The following is an 18,896-nucleotide window of genomic DNA, read 5'->3' as shown; positions in this document are numbered from 1 at the left end:
CTTTGTTGCAATATAGGAAGCCGATTCTAGATTTAATTTTGGATTGGAGATGCTTAATGTGAGTCTGGAAGGAGAGTTTACAGTCTAACCAGACACCCAGGTATTTGTAGTTGTCCACGTATTCTAAGTCAGAGCTGTCCAGAGTAGTGATGCTGGACGGGCGTGCAGGTGCGGGCAGTGATCGATTGAATAGCATACATTTAGTTTTACTTGGGTTTAAGAGCAGTTGGAAGCCACGGAAGGAGAGTTGTATGGCATTGAAGCTCGTCTGGAGGTTAGTTAACACAGTGTCCAAAGAGGGGCCAGAAGTATACAGAATGGTGTCGTCTGCGTAGAGGTGGATCAGAGAATCACCAGCAGCAAGAGCAACTTCATTGATGTATATGCAGAACTCTATGGTAGCCATGCTGGTTAAGTGTGCCTTGAATTCTAAATAAATCACAGACAGTGTCACCAGCAAAGCACCATCACACCTCCTCCTCCGTGCTTCACGATGGGTAGCACACAAGCAGAGATTACCCGTTTACCTACTCTGCGTCTCACAAAGACACGGCGGTTGTAACCAAAAATGTTAAATCTGGACTCATCAGACCAAAGCACAGATTTCCACCAGTCTAATGTCCATTACTCGTGTTTCTTGGCCCATGCAAATCTCTTCTTCTTATTGGGGTCCTTTAGTAGTGGTTTCTTTGCAGCAATTCAACCAAAAAGGCCTGATTCACGCAGTCTCCTCTGAACAGTTGATGTTTTATATGTGTCTGTTACTTGAACTCTGTGAAGCATGTATTTGGGCTGCAATTTCTGAGGCTGGTAACTCTAATGAACTTATCCTCTGCAGCAGAGGTAACTCTGGGTCTTTCTTTCCTGTGGCGGTCCTCATGAGAGCCAGTTTCATTATAGTGCTTGATGGTTTAAAGTTTAAAGAAACGTTCAAAGTTCTTGAAATGTTCCGCATTGATGGACCTTCATGTCTTAAAGTAATGATGGACTTTCATTTCTCTTTGCTTATTTGAGCTGTTCTTGCCATAATATCAACTTGGTCTTTCAACAAATAGAGCTATCTTCTGTATGCCCCCCCTACTTTGTCACCACACAAATGATTGGCTCAAACGCATTAAGAAGGAAAGAAATTCCACAAATTAACTTTTAACAAGGTACACCTGTTAATTGAATTGCATTCCAGGTGACTACCTCATGAAGCTGGTTGAGAGAATGCCAAGAGTGTGCAAAGCTTTCATCAGGGCAAAGGGTGGCTACTTTGAAGAATCTCAAATGTAAAGAATATTGTTTGCTTATTATATGATTCCATATGTGTTATTTCATAGTTCTGATGTCTTCACTATTAGTCTACAATGTAGAAAAAAGTCAAAATAAAGAAAAACCCTGGAATGAGTAGGTGTGTCCAACCTTTTGACTGGTACTGTGTGTACATTAATATATACACTACCGTTCAAAGGTTTGGGTCACTTAGAAATGTCCTTGTTTTTGAAAGAAAAGCAATTTTTTTGTCCATTCAAATAACATCAAATTGATCAGTTAATGTTGTAAATGGAGCTGGAAACAGCAGATTTTTTATGGAATATCTACATAGGTGTACAGAGGCCCATTACTCCTGTGTTCCAATGGCACGTTGTGTTAGCTAATCCAAGTTTATCATTTTAAAAGGCTAATTGATCATTAGAAAACCCTTTTGCAATTATGTTAGCACAGCTGAAAACTGTTGTACTGATTAAAGAAGCAGTAAAACTGGCCTTCTTTAGACTAGTTGAGTATCTGGAGAATCAGCATTTGTGGGTTCGATTACAGGCTCAAAATAGCCAGAAACAAAGAACTTTCTTCTGAAACTCATCAGTCTATTCTTGTTCTGAGAAATGAAGGCTATTCCATGCGAGAAATTGCCAAGAACCTGAAGATCTCGTACAACGCTGTGTACTACTCCCTTCACAGAACAGTGCAAACTGGCTCTAAGCAGAATAGAAAGAGGAGTGGGATGCCCCGGTGCACAACTGAGCAAGAGGACAAGTACATTAGAGTGTCTAGTTTGAGAAAAGACACCTCACAAGTCCTCAACTGGCAGCTTCATTAAATAGTAACCTCAAAACACCAGTCTCAACGTCAACAGTGAAGAGGCGACTCCGGGATGCTGGCCTTCTAGGCAGAGTTCCACTGTCCAGTGTCTGTGTTCTTTTGCCCATCGTTTATTTTTATTGGCCAGTCTGAGATATGGCTTTTTCTTTGCAACTATGCCTAGAAGGATCCCGGAGTCGCCTCTTCACTGTTGATGTTGAGACTGGTATACGCCTATGTAGATATTCCATAAAAAAATCTGCCGTTTCCAGCTACAATAGTCATTTACAACATTAACAATGTCTACACTGTATTTCTGATAAATGTTATGTTATTTTAATGGACAAAAAATGTGCTGATCGTTCAAAAACAAGGAAATGTGTTTTGAACGGTAGTGTATGTAGGTATGTATGTTTATATATATATTTATTTACAAAAAATATATATGGGGGATTGGAAATGATGCAGAAAATTACATCTATTTGCAATATTAAAGCTGATCTACCCCTTAAAATAAAATAAAATATTCATAATAATCTGCCCTGCTAGAGCTTCCCTGGTCAACTGTAAGTGCTGTTATTGTAAAGTGGAAACGTCTAGGAGCTACAATGGCTCGGCCACACAAACTCACAGAATGGGACCGCCGAGTGCTGAAGCCTATAGCGCATTAAAATAATCGTCTGTCCTCGGTGGCAACACTCAATTCCGAGCAGTGGTGGGAAAATTACCCAATTGTCATACTTGAGTAAAAGTAAAGATACCTTAATAGAAAATGACTCAAGTAAAAGTGAAAGTCACCCAGTGAAATACTACTTGAGCAAAAGTCTAAAAGTATTTGGTTTTAAATATACTTAAGTATCAAAAGTAAATGTAATTGCTAAAATATAGTTAAGTATCAAAAGTTAAAGGTAAAGTATCAATCTTATCAAATTCCTTATATAAAGCTAACCAGGCAGAACCATTTTCTTGATTTTTTTAATTTACAGAAAGCCAGAGGCATGCTCCAACACATGCCAGAGGCATGCTCCAACACTCAGACATCCTTTACAAAGGAAGCATGTGTTTAGTGAGTCCTCCAGATCAGAGGCAGTAGGGTTGACCAGGGATGTTCTCTTGATAAGTGTGAATTAGACCATTTTCCTGTCCTGCTAAGCATTCAAAACGAGTACTTTTGGGTGTCAGGGAAAATGTATGGAGTAAAAAGTACATAATTTTCTTTAGGAATGTAGTGAATAATAAAGTAAAGTACAGATACCCCAAAAAACAACTTATGGATTACTTTCAAGAATTTTTACTTAAGTACTTTAGACTACATTTAGAAACGAAACATGACAATTTGAAAAATAAGACACGGGAGTATTTTGATTGAGAATAAAGATGACTTTCGAGTAGTAAGACATGTATAAAAGCAACAGATACCATTCATAAGAAGGGGCTAGAAGCGTCTTATATGGTGAGCTACCGAGTTCCAGACTGCCTCTGGAAGCAACGTCAGCCCAAGAACTGCTCGTTGGGAGCTTCATGAAATGGGTTTCCATGGCGGGGGTACGCCAAATACAAACTCGATTTTTCTTCACATTTTCAAACAGTACATTTATATTTTCCAACAAGGCTATACATTTGGGTGAGGTTTTATTCTCACCTGAGTAGCCTCATTTCACTGCCAAAAATAACATTAAACCATCTAGTGTTCAGCGAAATAACAACACAATGTCAAATACAGGTAGTCTAGTCAAATAATTAACATCCAATCACATTAATGAGAAGAGTGTGCTTGAAAGGATGCACATAACTCTGCAATGTTGGGCTGTATTGGAGAGAGTCTCAGTCTTAAATCATTTTCCACACAGTCTGTGCCTGTATTTAGTTTTCATGCTAATGAGGGCCGAGAATCCACTCTCACATAGGTACGTGGCATCAGTGTCTTAACAGTGTGATTTGCTAAGGCAAGAAACTCTGAGCGCAGCCCTATCCAGAAATCTGGCAGTGGCTTCTGATTAGAGTTCGGGGGCCTTGCTTTTACAAAGTGAACCACTTTCACTGTAGTGTCCAAAACGTCTTTCAAGCTATCAGGCATTCCCTTGGCAGCAAGAGCCTCTTGGTGAATGCTGCAGTGTACCCAAGCGACGTCGGGAGCAACTGCTTGCACGCGCGTTACCACTCCACTATGTCTTGATGAAGGCATTGTCTGTATAGTTTTTTTGGCCTTTTCCCCCAGCATTGTCCCAGCCATATCTGCTGCAGCAGGAAGAATTAAGTCCTCCACAATAGTATGGGGCTTGCCTGTACTAGCCACTCGGTAGCTCACCATATAATACGCTTCTAGCCCCTTTTTTATTAATGGTATCTGTTGCTTTTCTACATGTCTTACTACTCGAAAGTCATCTTTATTCTCACTCAAAAAACTCCTGTGGCTTATTTTTCAAATTGTCATGTTTCGTTTTTAAATGTCTGCGAAAGAGGGAAGGTTTCCCTCGAGAGAGTAACGGTTAATGTGATTGGATGTTAATTATTTGACTAGGCTACCTGTATTTGACATAGAGTTGTTATTTCACTGAACACTAGATGTTTTCATTTTATTTTTGGCAGTGAGGCTACTCAGGCGAGAAAAAAACTTCACCCAAATGTATAGCCCTGTTGTAAAATATAAACGTACTGTTTGAAAATGTGAATAAAAAATATTTATAAATTCATTATTAAAAAAAAACGTGAATCACATTTTTATTTTGCGTACCCTTGACGGCATTGCGCGTACCCCGTACCCCAGTTTGGGAATACCTGTTATAAACGATCCATCTAATCATTTTTAACTTCAACTGGGTGGGTAATAACTGATCTCCTCACAGTGAGGGGTGATGGTAGAAAGGCACTCTGGCACAAAATGGCTGTCAACCAACCTCCATTAAGGTGTTTAATAGTGGCCGCAGCCATCTCATAACAATGCACTGTACTGTAAGTACTCCAAGATCTGTTGAGCAGCTCCATCTCAATTAAATGTGTTATGGCATTAATGAGCTTCCATATAAGTCACTATGTGTGTATGAGTGTGTATAGTCCAGGGCTGGTACATAGTAAAAACACATTTCAGTCAACACTTTGGACCTCCGTTTCAATTTGCCACAGTTCTATTCTTATTGTTGTTGCATTGTTGAGAGGTGAACCTGCAAGTAAGCATTTCATTGTAATGTGTACACTGCGTGCGTGTTCCTGTGCATATGACAAATGACTTGTAAAAGAATTGAACTGGACGCAAACCATTTTCATGTGGTGCATCTGTGTGTGTGAATGAGAACACCTATCTATAATGCCTCCATTAAGGTGTCCCTTGCTGTGATAAAACATTGTACTTTTCTAAGGATAGACTGTGTTCTGCACAACTCGTGGAGATATGTGAACAGATAACTTTCTCTCTCCACGCTTTCCCAATCATCCCACCCGCATCCGCTCCTCTGACGCCGACACAAAGACAAATCGAAACAGACGGAACAGGTTTTAATATGAAAATTATTTTTATTCTGTTCTGCTTGCAGTACAGCACAGTATCGTCTTTCCAGTGGTGCGGCAGTCCAACATGACCACTGTGTTCTGCTCCAGTATGGCACATTGATTCTCACACAGTGACGCAGTGCAAGTCCGTCTGGACACAGTGTGGAGTAAAAACCGCGCAGGGTTAGCGAACAGAGACAGCGCTGGAAGGGGCGCTACAGTGGGGATTATTATGGAGGAACACAGTGTGTTTTTGTTTAGTTCAGCACGACAGATGCAGCTTTGCAGAATGAAAGCACACACCACAGTCCTGGTATGGCTCACTATGGATAGTATACTGCTGCATGATGCAAAAAAGCCTTTTGATGCCGGCTAGGCTATATTGTGTGTAAAGAAGTCGCTGTACACGTCAACACATTGGTCCAGTTGGAATCCAGGCCCCAGTATCTCACCAGAAGGTCATGTTGTTGGACAGGCTATGCCCTGGTAAAAAACCTTATAATCCAATAGTTATTAATAACGTGTTACAGTCAAGGCCCATACTCACACTACTACAGTGACACGGTCGTCAGACACACACCTCAGTCACATCGCAAATATCATTGTTAACTGATCGTGGTTGATGGTCAGTAAGAACATAGTTAAGTACTGGTCTCTGATTTCACTGGGTTTTGAGGACAGGCAAAAATACAGCTTCCTAGATAATACTATCAATTTAGCAGACAAACTTAACGTATAATATCTTACCTTTGAAATATATTACTATATATAGATATGCTATTATTGAGATGAAATAAATATTCACCGATACTTTATATTTTAAAAAAAAGAACATTTTACAATTGCAGACACTCATCAACACAACAAATAGACATAAGGGGCAGATATTTCAATTAATTTGTGGTACAAATACCTTGGCAGGTAACATTTCGCCCACGGTTAGCCTCGTCATTGGATTCTTGTAAGCTGTTGATTGTAACAAGCAAAGCACTGCTTCCATTGTGTTCCTATAGCTCTTGGGTTAGCCAGGTTTTAAGAATGAAAAACTATACTATTAGCAACAGCGAGCACTCCCAGTTGTGGGTGAATTTTTCCTTCATATCTTATCAAATGGCACTGGAATGACAAACAATATCCTCATATCAAGATGCTGAACAATAATTGATCTAATGCTACCCAACTCCACAAATATATATGTGATATACATCTAGATATTCAAAGAAATGCAGACAAAACTTTACACGACACAATTTTGTGTTCACTTTTTTTCTTCAGCTGAAGTATGGCTCAGATGCAGTCGCAGACAGACGAATGAGCCGAACAGACTACATGGAGAAGATGGAACTAGCCTTGTGGGTTACTGACAACATGCACAAAAAGTCGTAACAGTATTCACTCTCCGCTACTCAACTTCCTGTTGCTTATGCTAATGCTAAAGGTGGGTGGATAATGGGCTGATTTGAAAGTACATCTGACTATGCAGGTATCAGCTTTGCAGTCAAATTGCTATAAATAAGCTAGCTCTTGATTACAGATTTACAAACGCATCTCTGGTAGCATCTTTTAGGCACCTATCATGTTGACATCATTACTGGGACACAGAGAATTCATTCTGACCATCTGTGCGGCCACATGTCCGACAATTCCATCTAGCATTTACCCAATGGTTTTCCACATGGTGCCCCCCCCCAAAATGCTACAATCTTAAAGTGTCTTCATAGTTGCAGCAGACTAGGTCAAGGCTACATTCTGTCTTATGGGGGGGAAAGGCTGCCAATGACGTTAGGTAGTTGAAAAACGTTTCGCCTGTACCCAGTATAGTACAGCACAGTGCTTACATTTTGTCATAATTAATACATTTGTCTCATATTATAATAACACATATAGTAAACTAACCTTTTTAAAATATAAAATGCATGAACTGTTGGTGTGCAGGTAATGTATTGCTCAAGAGGGACATGAATGGGGGAGTACCTGTGGTATAAATGAAACAGCATTGTATGTAAGCTCCACTGAAGTTTGGCACAGTGTAAGATCAGTCACAGTCGACTTACCCTGTTGTCAAGAATACAAACACAGTAAAACACAGACACACAGAATATCAAATATGAGTTTGAGAGGGTGAATGGGGAAAACAGAGAGGGCTATAGCTGCTATTCTATTCTCCCTAAAAGTGAAATATAGAACATACATGACCCCAGACTTCACAGTTCTGTGAAAGTTAAAGGAAAGTTAGGGGTTAATGTTAAGGGATGTAAATAAAATGTTTCTGCATTGGAGCCCTCAGTAGGGAGGTCTATGAATGAGTACCTGAGCCCTCAAGAGCAAATATAATTTGACAATAATAACCACTTCACTTCAAGACCCAAAGACACGCTGTGTCAGGAGGATGGCCCCATTTCTGAGATCCCACTTCGGACACCAATTTCATTGAACCAACAACACATGTAGTCTTTCAGATACTCTGACCGGAATGAAGAGAGCCCCAGTAAACATGACATTGCTGTGCACTCCCTCTCACTGGACAATGGGGGTTGTGCAAGAGTTGTAGGGGGCTGAGTTACAGGACTGCTGTTGCCACACAGTCATGACCCAAGGTTTCTGAATAGGTCAGCGGTTCCTACCCAGGTAGGTGTCTATGATTCGCCTCACACCTGACTCTCCACACTGGAGAAGTGTGCGGACCCCCTCCGTGAGCAGAGGCTCTTGGACTTGAGGGGCAGGTGAGGTGACTGTAACCTTTGGGGCTGGGGCACTGAGCGCAGTCTCTGGTACAGGAGTTTGGCACTAGCAGAAGCCATAGAAGACGGCTGGGGGGCGCCTGGGATGGAGGATACTACAGAGGGAGATGAGACCGAAGAGGATGAGGTGGGAAGAGGAACGTGGATGGGATGGGATGCAGAAGAAGGGGCAGGAAGGGCTGGGAGTGTTGGTGGAGGGAGGGAAGGGATGAGGGCTTGCGATGTAGAGGACTGCCGAATGCGGTCCGTCCGCTGTGTTCGCTGGATGCTGAGGTTGGACTGGCTTCCCGATTTGGGTTGATTCTGGGTCCGATCGGGTTTGGAGGAATGCCGTTTGGAATTGGAGCTGCTCCCGAAACGTTGACAGTGTAGAAATAGCTCCTCCTGGCTACGAGAGCTCACCTTGGCCCATTTAGAGTGAGCGTGTTGATGCTCGAGGGCAGATTGGCAGTTGCAAGCCACATCACCGCGCCCTTTGTCCTTCCTTTTCCCTTTCTTCTCCTCCTTCACGGGAAGCTTGTCCACGGACCAGTATCTTCGAGGAGCTGGTGGTGTCAATGGAGGTGGAGGCCACTGTGTACCACCTATCCTCCTTGAACCCCAGGCTCCACCTGATCCCCAGCCACCTTCCCCTGCTACACCTGCTCCCCCCCATCCCTCCCCATGCCTCAGTAACGAGTCATCCCTACTGTTTATGCTGCCAGCTTTTTCTCTGGCGGGATAAGTGCCGAAAAACCAACCTCCCCCTCCTATGCCCCCAACTGCCCTACCCTCATGACCATCCCAGTACCTTTCGAACTTTCCGAATTCTCCCGAGGAGCCGTCGTCGTCGGAATAGATGCCCACAACCTTATCGCGTTCCCTTTCGGACTCTGATGCGGTCCTTCTTCTTCTTTCGTGTCTCGTCTCTTGCTCCACTTTTCTCCTTTGCTCCTTGGAATCGTCATCCTCATCTTCGGAATCCCACTCATGAAACGACAGACCTTCTTTGGAGTGAACCTCTACTCTTTCGTTCATGCCCAACAAGGGGCGCTTCTCCCCTTCTTTTCCTAGGGCCTCTCTATCTGAACCCTTACTCCTGCGCCTGGATGAGAAAGGGATCAGTGGTAGAAATGCAGATGAAGGAGTCTCTGAGGATGGGTTTCCCGCTCCCCAGAATTTGACAGAGGTTGAGGGTTTACTGGAGCTCTGGTACTGCTTGCTGGAACTTGAAGGCCTATCTGCATGCCTGTGGCGAGAGTGAGGACTTCTGTTCCTTTCCTTGCCTCTAGTGTCGTCTCCATCATCTCTTTCCTTATCCTCTCTCTCTCTCCTCTCTTCATCCCTTGGAATATCCCATCCGTAACTTCTGATAGAACTTTCACTCTTTTTCCGCATGGAGTCACGCCTCGGAGCAGGGTAGGAAGAGTAGGCCTCTTGCGTTATCGCTTTGAGGTGCCCTCTCTGCTCACCATCTCCCTCGTGCTCTGATCGCTTGCCCCGGTCTCTTCTCTTCACCTTCTCCTCTTTCTTCCTCTTCTTCTTCACTTTACGCCGCTTGCGCTCCCGTTCTCTCTCCTTCTCCTCTCTCTTTTTTTTCTTCCGCCCTTTCTTCCTCCTCTTTCTCTCCCTTTCGCTCTCTTTGTGATGCCGTTTCTCCTCCTTCCCCTCAGCCCTGGTTCCTGTTCCTCTACGTCTTTCTCTCTCGCCCCAGGAGGCCCACCACTCCTGCAGCTGGGCTAGCTGGCTCCCTGCCCTCTCTCTCTCATACTGTAGACGAGGCTTGCGGGGTGGCACAGGCGGAGGGGGTGGACTGCAAGGCAGTGAGCGAGAGGACATGCGTCGGGATTTGCCCTTTCTCCGTACTAGCAGGAGGCTAGACTCCTCTGTCAGCTCATCAGAGTCATAGATGTCCTCGACATCTCTACTGCCAGCCCTGTACTTAAAACTCTGGGACGATGTGTATGAGGTGTTGGAGGATGAGGGTGAGTTGGAGCGTGAGAGGGAGACGGAGGATGAGGACGAAGATGAACTGGATGAGGTGGAGGAGCAGGAACTCGAGGTGTAGAGGGCGGAGTGAGAGGGAGTGGTAGGGGTAGTGTGGGCAGGGGACGAGACAGGGACAGGCAAAGGGAGTGGGGGAGGGCGACGGCTTCGCCTGCCACCTCCATCCCTTGCGCCGTACCGCCCTCCCCCTCTTCTCCCCAGGGGGAGGATGTTCTCATACAGAGGCCCCCCGGAGCCCTTTCTTTTAGGGAGGCTGCCTCTTCTCCAAAATAGCGGCCGATGTGGGGGTGAGGGGAGCGGTAGAGGGTGCTTGGACATGAAGTGCCAAGGGGGCGGTCCTTTAGAAGGTAGCCGTGGCATTCCTGAGGACTTTGTTCCCCTCTGGTTCATTTTGGGGGTCTGAGAGCCACCTGTTTGTGGGTCAGCATTTGCCCCTAAGCCCTCTGGATCGATCGGGCCATAGTATCGCTTGTATTCATCCAGGCCCCCGTCCCCTCCACCGGCTCCCCCAGCCCAATGAGGGGGCAAGCCCTGTTGAAACTGTGCCATGTCTGGGATCCCACCGCTGCCACCAATAGGTTTGTCCGTGCTGGGCTTGGGACGGTTCCAGCGGTCTACAACAGCCAATCTGCGGTCATGACGAGGCAGAAAAGTGGAGCACGGCATAGGACCCTCCATAAGGGGACTGTTTGATGGCCCAATGGCCATTGCAGAGTGCCCAGTAGTTGGAGGAGATGCAGCAGGAAGCATGCTGTATGCTTGCGGTTGTTGCTGCTGCTGATGCATCTGCTGCTGCTGCACCATAGCAAGGGTAGTGTTACAGGTTACAGCCGCGGAGATGTGGGATTGGGGTGGAGGCGGCATTGTGGGAACACTATGATATAGGGGAAGTGTATTTTTTAGGCCTCCAGAGATGGTTTCATCTTTAAACTTGCAGCAACTGTACATACCCTGGGTAGAGAGAGAAGGGAAAGCTAATTAGGATACAGCTAGCAAACTACACATCCCAGTATCCCTTGATGAGAATATTGATACTTATGAAAGTCGCTTAAAAACATGTGACTTTAGTAAGTCTCGTAAAACTAGGTTACATTTGTACATATGTTGTGGCAGAAATGTATCAGAAATGTGTCCCCATAGAAGACTGAATACACTTACCTCAGTGTCTGCATTTATGGTGCACTCAAGCTTCAGTTCAATTTATCTTTTTAAACTACCACCTAGTGTGCTGTGTACTGTGAAGCTCCCACTGCACTGCTCAAACAGTAAGTCACAACTGACTCTTTAAAAAAAGAATAAGCACTTTGTGACATCTGCTGATGTAGAAACGGCTTTATAAATACATTTGATTGATTGATTGAATAATCTGTCCTTTCTCTCCCCTCCAGCATAAAATGTGACATGCCATGAATATGGCGGATGCTGCTCTAGGCAATATCTCTACTCTGTACTCTGGGAGAGGTGGAAACTGACCACAAAATACTAATGAGGGTGGAAGAGGAACTTGTGACAGGTCTAATACATGTCTAATACTAAGTAATTTACTGCTTTAAAAGACTGATATGCAGCAATTATCGATTAAGTGCGTTGAATGGCGGGGCCATGTAAATCATAACAGCTTTATCACCTGATTCATTCAAAACCAATACATCTTAATGGAAAACGAGAGTCATCGCACTAATCAGATGGACACAAATCTGATGGACATGAATCAACATAGCCCATTGAGCACATGAATCAACATTCTGTGAAAGTCATGGTCGGACATCCCGGAACACCAACGTAGAACGCACTAGTACGAAAACACTTGACGTTACACAATGTCATCTGAAATCTGAGAGAAAATGTGGCTCAATTTTGACTAGGTCACCTTAAAACGAGGTCACCGTGTACGTAAATATTTTGATACAAGGACCTACCTTCTGAATAGTACTGCCTAAACAGACTGTGATGTATTAATGCACCAAGCCCTTTCCCTTCCGCCACTACCAGGAGGCATCACTACCACCACTAGCACCACTACCACCACTAAGAGGCATCACTACTACCACGACCATCACCACTACCACCACCAGGGGTATCACTACCACCACTACCATTACCACTATCACCACTACCACCACCAGGGGTATCACTACCACCACTACCACTACCAGAGGTATCACTACCATCACCACTACCACCACTACCCCCAGCAGGGGTATCACCACCACCACTACCACCACTACCAAAACCACCACTACAACCAGCAGGTGTATCACCACCACCACTACCACCACCACTACCACCAGCAGGGGTTTCACAACTACCACCACTACCACCAGCAGGGGTATAACCACCGCCACTACCATCACTACCCCCAGCAGGTGTATCACCACCACCACCACTACCACCAGCAGGGGTATCACCACCACTACTACCATCACCACTACCACCACTACCTCCAGCAGGGGTATCACCACCACCACTACCACCAGCAGGGGTATCACAACTACCACCACTTCCACCAGCAGGGGTATCACCACCACCACCAACAGGAGTATCACCACAACCACTACCACCAGCAGGGGTATCACCACCACCCCTACCACCAGCAGGAGTATCACCGCAACCACTACCACCACTACCACAAGCAGGAGTATCACCACCACCACCACTACCACCATCAGGGGTATCACCACCACCAATACCATCACCACCACTACCACCAGCAGGCGTATCACCACCACCACTACCACCAGCAGGGGTATCACCACCACCACTACCATCACCACTACCACCACCAGCAGGGGTATCACCACCACCACCACTACCGTCACCACCACCACCAGCAGGAGTATCACCACCACCACCACCACCAGCAGGGGTATCACCACCACCACTACCATCACCACTACCACCATTACCAACACCAGCAGGGGTATCACCACCACCATCACCACTACTACCACTACCCCCAGCAGAGGTATCACCACCACCACTACCATCACCACTACCACCACTACCACCAGCAGGGGTATGACCACCACCGCTACCCCCAGCAGGGGTATCACCACCACCACTAACATCACCACTACCACCACTACCCCCAGCAGGGGTATCACCACCACCACATCACCACTACCACCAGCAGGAGTATCACCACCACCACCACTAACACCACCACCAGCAGGGGTATCACCATCACCAATACCATCACCACTACCACCAGCAGGGGTATCACCACCACCACTACCACCAGCAGGAGTATCACCACCACATAAACCACCACCACCAGCAGGGGTATCACCACCACCACTACCATCACTACCACCAGCAGGGGTATCACCACCACCACTACCACCACTACCCCCAGCAGGTGTATCACCACCACCACTACCATCACCACTACCAACAGCAGGGGTATCACCACTACCACCACAACACTGTCAACGTTTCGGGAGCAGCTCCAATTCCAAACGGCATTCCTCCAAACCCGACTGGACCCAGAATCAACCCACCACTACCACCACTACCCCCAGCAAGGGTATCACCACCACCACTACTACCACCAGCAGGAATATCACCACCACCACCACCACCACTACCACCAGCAGGGGTACCACCACTACCACTACCACCACTACCAACAGCAAGGGTATCACCACCACCACCACCACCACTACCACCACTACCCCCAGCAGGGGTATCACCACCACCACTACTACCATCACCACTACCACCACTACCACCAGCAGGGGTATCACCACCACCACCACTACCACCAGCAGGGGTACCACCACTACCACCACTACCACCACTACCCCCAGCAGGGGTATCACCACCACTACTACCATCACCACTACCACCAGCAGGGGTATCACCACCACCACCACTACCACCAGCAGGGGTACCACCACCACCACCACCAGCAGGGGTATCACCACCACTACTACCATCACCACTACCACCACTACCACCACTACCACCAGCATGGGTATCACCACCACCACCACCTCCACCACCACCACCACTACCCCCAGCAGGGGTATCACCACCACTACTACCATCACCACTAACACCACTACCACCAGCAGGAGTATCACCACCACCACTACAACCAGCAGGGGTATCACCACCACTACTACCATCACCACTACCACCACTACCACCAGCAGGGGTACCACCACTACCATCACCACTACCACCATTACCACCAGCAGGAGTATCACCACCACCACTACCACCACAAGCAGGGGTATCACCACCACCACCACCACCACTACCCCCAGCAGGGGTATCACCACCACTACTACTACCACCAGCAGGGGTATCACCACCACTACTACTACCCCCAGCAGGGGTATCACCACCACTACTACCATCACCACTACCACCACCACTACCACCACTACCCCCAGCAGGGGTATCACCAACACCACTACCACCATTACCACCCCTACCACCAGCAGGGGTATCACCACCACCACTACCAGCAGGGGTATCACCACCACCATTACCACCACTTCCACCACTACCACCAGCAGGGGTATCACCATCACCACCACTACCACCAGAAGGGGTATCACCATTACCACTACCACCACTACCACCAGCAAGGGTATCACCACCACCACCACTACCACCACTACCCCCAGCAGGGGTATCACCACCACCACTACCACCACTACCACCACTACCCCCAGCAGGGGTATCACCACCACCACTACCCCCAGCAGGGGTTTCACCACCCCCACTACCATCACCACTACCACCAGCAGGAGTATTACCACCACCACCACCAGCAGGGGTATCACCACCGCTACTACCATCACCACTACCACCACCACTACCACCACTACCACCAGCAGGGGTATCACCACCTCCACCACCACTACCACCCCTACCACCAGCAGGGGTATCACCACCACCACCACTACCAGCAGGGATATCACCACCACCATTACCACCACTTCCACCACTACCACCAGCAGGGGTATCACCATCACCACCACCACCACTACCAACACTACCACCAGAAGGGGTACCACCACTACCACCAGCAAGGGTATCACCACCACTACCACCAGCAGGGGTATCACCACCACCACTACCACCATTACCACCAGCAGGAGTATCACCACCACTACCACCAGCAGGGGTATCACCACCACTACTACCATCACCACTACCACCACTACCCCCAGCAGGGGTATCACCACCACCACTACCACCACTACCACCAGCAGGGGTATCACCACCACTACCGTCACCACTACCATCACCACTACCACCACTACCACCACAAGGGGGCATCAGTACCACCACCACCAGTCAGTGACTCACCCTGCTGAGGGCCAGAAGGAAGTCCATGCCCCCGGAGTGGCCCAGGCATTGCCTGATCTTCCAGTACACCAGGTGCTCCCAGGAGAACACCAGCAGACTGAGCCCCATGGCCACCAGCAGCATGTAGAAGACGCCCGCCATGTTGTCGATGTCCAACTTGGAGCTCATCACCTCAATCTTGTCGTTGTGACAGATCCCAGAGAGCCACAGGCGCTCAAGCATGTCGATCTCATCTGGCGGGGGGAGAAGAGGGGCCGGGAGGCAAATAAAAAACAACGAGAAGGTGTTATCTGCCTTTGTTATGTGACAAGCAGTGTTTTATACCTGAAAGGGGGGAGCTGGGAGAGATGTTGTATGGCGGGGGGTGAAGCGAGAATGAGAGAGAGAGAGAGAGAGGGAGAGGGAGAGGCAGAGAGAGAGGCAGAGAGAGAGGCAGAGAGACAGAGACAGACAGAGAGACAGACAGAGAGAGAGACAGGGAGAGAGACAGGGAGAGAGACAAGGAGAGAGACAAGGAGAGAGACAAGGAGAGAGACAGGGGGAGAGAGAGGAGGAGAGAGAGGAGGAGAGAGAGAAGCTGCACAGCTTTGATGGAGGTCTGAAATGGCCAGGATACAGAATGTCCCATGCTAAGAGTGACCCCGACAGTGCTTCAAGATGAAAGGTAGCGGACACTGATAGGACTCCCGGCACTAATCATTAGTACCTTATCAAAAACAACTGTTACACTGTCAAGGAATAATGAAAGAAAACCCAGAGTTTGTACTCAGTGGAGAGCAGATAATGTGCATTGAAATGACAGCCACATCTGTGAGCTAAAGCCCTCCGCATTGCAAGATGAGCTACTTAAAGGAAGTTTCAAAATCCCTGTTCATTATAACACTGAAACATTCAACTATATTAACCTTAGGTTCATTTCCCCTTGTGGGACACCCAATTGTAAAGCCCAAGGTACATGGATTAGAAAAACAGGAATTAACCATGTTGACTGGAATGTCATAATCCAGTCCAATAAAACTCAATAAAAAGGATTCTACCAAACAAAAATATTCTTCCAAGAATGTGTAACTAAGAATTCACAGTCAGAGAGTTAGTGATCTGTCTGATTACATTTTTACATTTACATTTGAGTCATTTATCAGACACTCTTATGCGGGGTGATTTACAGTTAGAGCAAACCATTTTAAAATAGCTGGGTGAGACAACCACATATCTCAGTCAGAGTAAGTACATTCTTCCTCAATAAAGTAGCTATCAGCAAAGTCAGTGCTAGTAGGGGGGAAAAGTGAAGTGCAAATGTTGGTTCATGAAAATCACTATACTTAACTGCCAATTGTGTTTTCAACAATGGATTCTAATTTGCATGATCATAAACTGTGGCAGACTCCTAATCTCATTCATCATATTTCAATAAGCACCTCTGTCCCCCAGTCGCTTTCACATTCAATCCTAAATCACGACAGCAGCCTGAACTCAGGGCTTCATAAAGCCACTTTGAGATCTTTACAAAGACCGCTGAACTGAGACGGCGCTGCAACATCCTCGGCATTAGGGAAGGAATAACCCAACCTTTTAAATCTCAGAACCAGAGCAATTGAGTGACAGGATAAAAAAAGATGTAATAGAAAGAAAAAATCCCATAATAGGAATACCAATTGTAACATTAACAATACAAAGTATGATACAGTACTGGAGAATACATGTATGGAATCTTTAAGACCTCGTATAAATGTGATGATTAGTGAAACATTCTGGGGTGGTTGCACAGACCCAGATTAGGCCTACAGTTCTCATGCACTAAAAGTTAACTAGAGAATCACCGTTGCAGTCCATGTTAATGCTTAATCTGGGTCACAACCACCCATAATAAATCCAACATTCAACATGAATTTACTGTCTTACAGTACGGTAAGCCTCCTATAAAACAGAGTGTGTAGGCCCACTGTAAAACAGACAGGTAACTGCCAAAATAACGGAAACTCTTGAGTAAATGAGGGATACAAAGTATATTGAAAGCAGGTGCTTCCACACAGGTGTCGTTCCTGAATTAATTAAGCAATTCAAATCCCATCATGCTTAGGGTCATGTATAAAAATGCTGGGCAGACCATTATTTTGGCTACCATGGCTATGCCCCCATAGGATGACAATGTCCCCATCCACAGGGTACGAGTGGTCACTGAATGGTTTGATGAGCATGAAAACGATGTAAACCATATGCCATGGCCGTCTCAGACCAGATCTCGACCCAATTTAACACTCATGGGAGATTCTGGAGCGGCGCCTGAGACAGAGTTTTCCTCCACCATCAACAAAACACCAAATTATGGAATTTCTCGTGGAAGAATGGTGTCTCATCCCTTCAATAGAGTTCCAGACACTTGTAGAATGTATGATCATGGTGCATTGAAGCTGTTGGTGGCCCAACAGTGGCCCAACGCCCTGGTGGCTCAATGCCCTATTAAGACACTTTATGTGGGTGTTTCCTTTATTTTGGCAATTACCCGTAGGTCTACTGTAAAATGTACAGTATGTAGGACAAACTGTAAAACCGTGAATACGTACAGCATTCAACTGAATTAAGCAGTAAGTACTGCAGGAAAGTGTTTTTTTTTTTCTCACTTCAATCCACCACCAAAAGCAGAGACACAGATTGATGCTGCCAGCCCGCCACTAACAAGCCAGCACATTTATCAACTTCTCCTGCCTGTCCCCAATCCCTCGCTCCCTCGTCCATCTCTCCCCCACTCCTCTTTCTCTCCTCACCGTCTCCCACCAGCTGCAGTAGGGCCAAGTCCACAGGGCGTTTCCAGCGGGTGTTCTTATGCAGGGCAATGCCGTAACCCGTGGTGGCGAACACCTTGCCCGAGCCAATGGTCATCACCTTACAGCCCTCGTCCTTCCGCGCCATGTAGTTTAGCACAGCCGCATCATAGATGAAGGCATCTAGTTTGCTGAAGGGGAGGGAGGGAGAGAGAGAGGGGAGAGAAGAGGGGATGAGAGTGAGATGATAAGTGAGAATGCATCATGTGAGGTTTAATAACACGGTACGTCAAGTCCGGGTGAGGAATAAGCTGCTAGTGGTCAAGTCGTCTGGGGGAAGTGATTGTCTTTCCTCTGCATGAGGCGCACAATTTCTTATAACTACCCTCATGCTTCCAACATAGGTTTATGTATGTTTTGTCTAATGTAAGCAGAATCCATATTTTGCACTAGACACCAGCAGAGAGACAAACACACATACAGTACAGTACGACAGGACATCCCAGGGAGATAATTGTTGCTAAGAGGT

At 46.5% G+C, this 18,896-nt stretch overlaps 1 protein-coding gene across 1 annotated transcript in view; it reads right to left on the bottom strand.

The window, feature by feature from the left end:
* Positions 1 to 5,557: 5,557 nt before the first annotated feature.
* The window catches only part of LOC106570003 (glutamate receptor ionotropic, NMDA 2D), a 57,680-nt gene continuing 44,341 nt past the window's right edge, over positions 5,558 to 18,896 (bottom strand). Inside the window, exons 12-14 of the mRNA XM_014141846.2 lie at positions 18,371 to 18,558; positions 15,606 to 15,838; positions 5,558 to 11,231 (exon numbers count right to left, since the gene is read on the bottom strand). Coding sequence (XP_013997321.2) covers positions 8,202 to 11,231; positions 15,606 to 15,838; positions 18,371 to 18,558 — 3,451 coding nt within the window. The 3' untranslated portion in view covers positions 5,558 to 8,201. The remainder of the gene's footprint in view (positions 11,232 to 15,605; positions 15,839 to 18,370; positions 18,559 to 18,896) is intronic.

Source organism: Salmo salar, chromosome ssa14, assembly GCF_905237065.1.
Source record: "Salmo salar chromosome ssa14, Ssal_v3.1, whole genome shotgun sequence".
Taxonomy (NCBI): domain Eukaryota; kingdom Metazoa; phylum Chordata; class Actinopteri; order Salmoniformes; family Salmonidae; genus Salmo; species Salmo salar.
The sequence above is the reverse complement of the archived record's forward strand: the minus strand, read 5'-3'. Positions and strand labels throughout refer to the sequence as shown.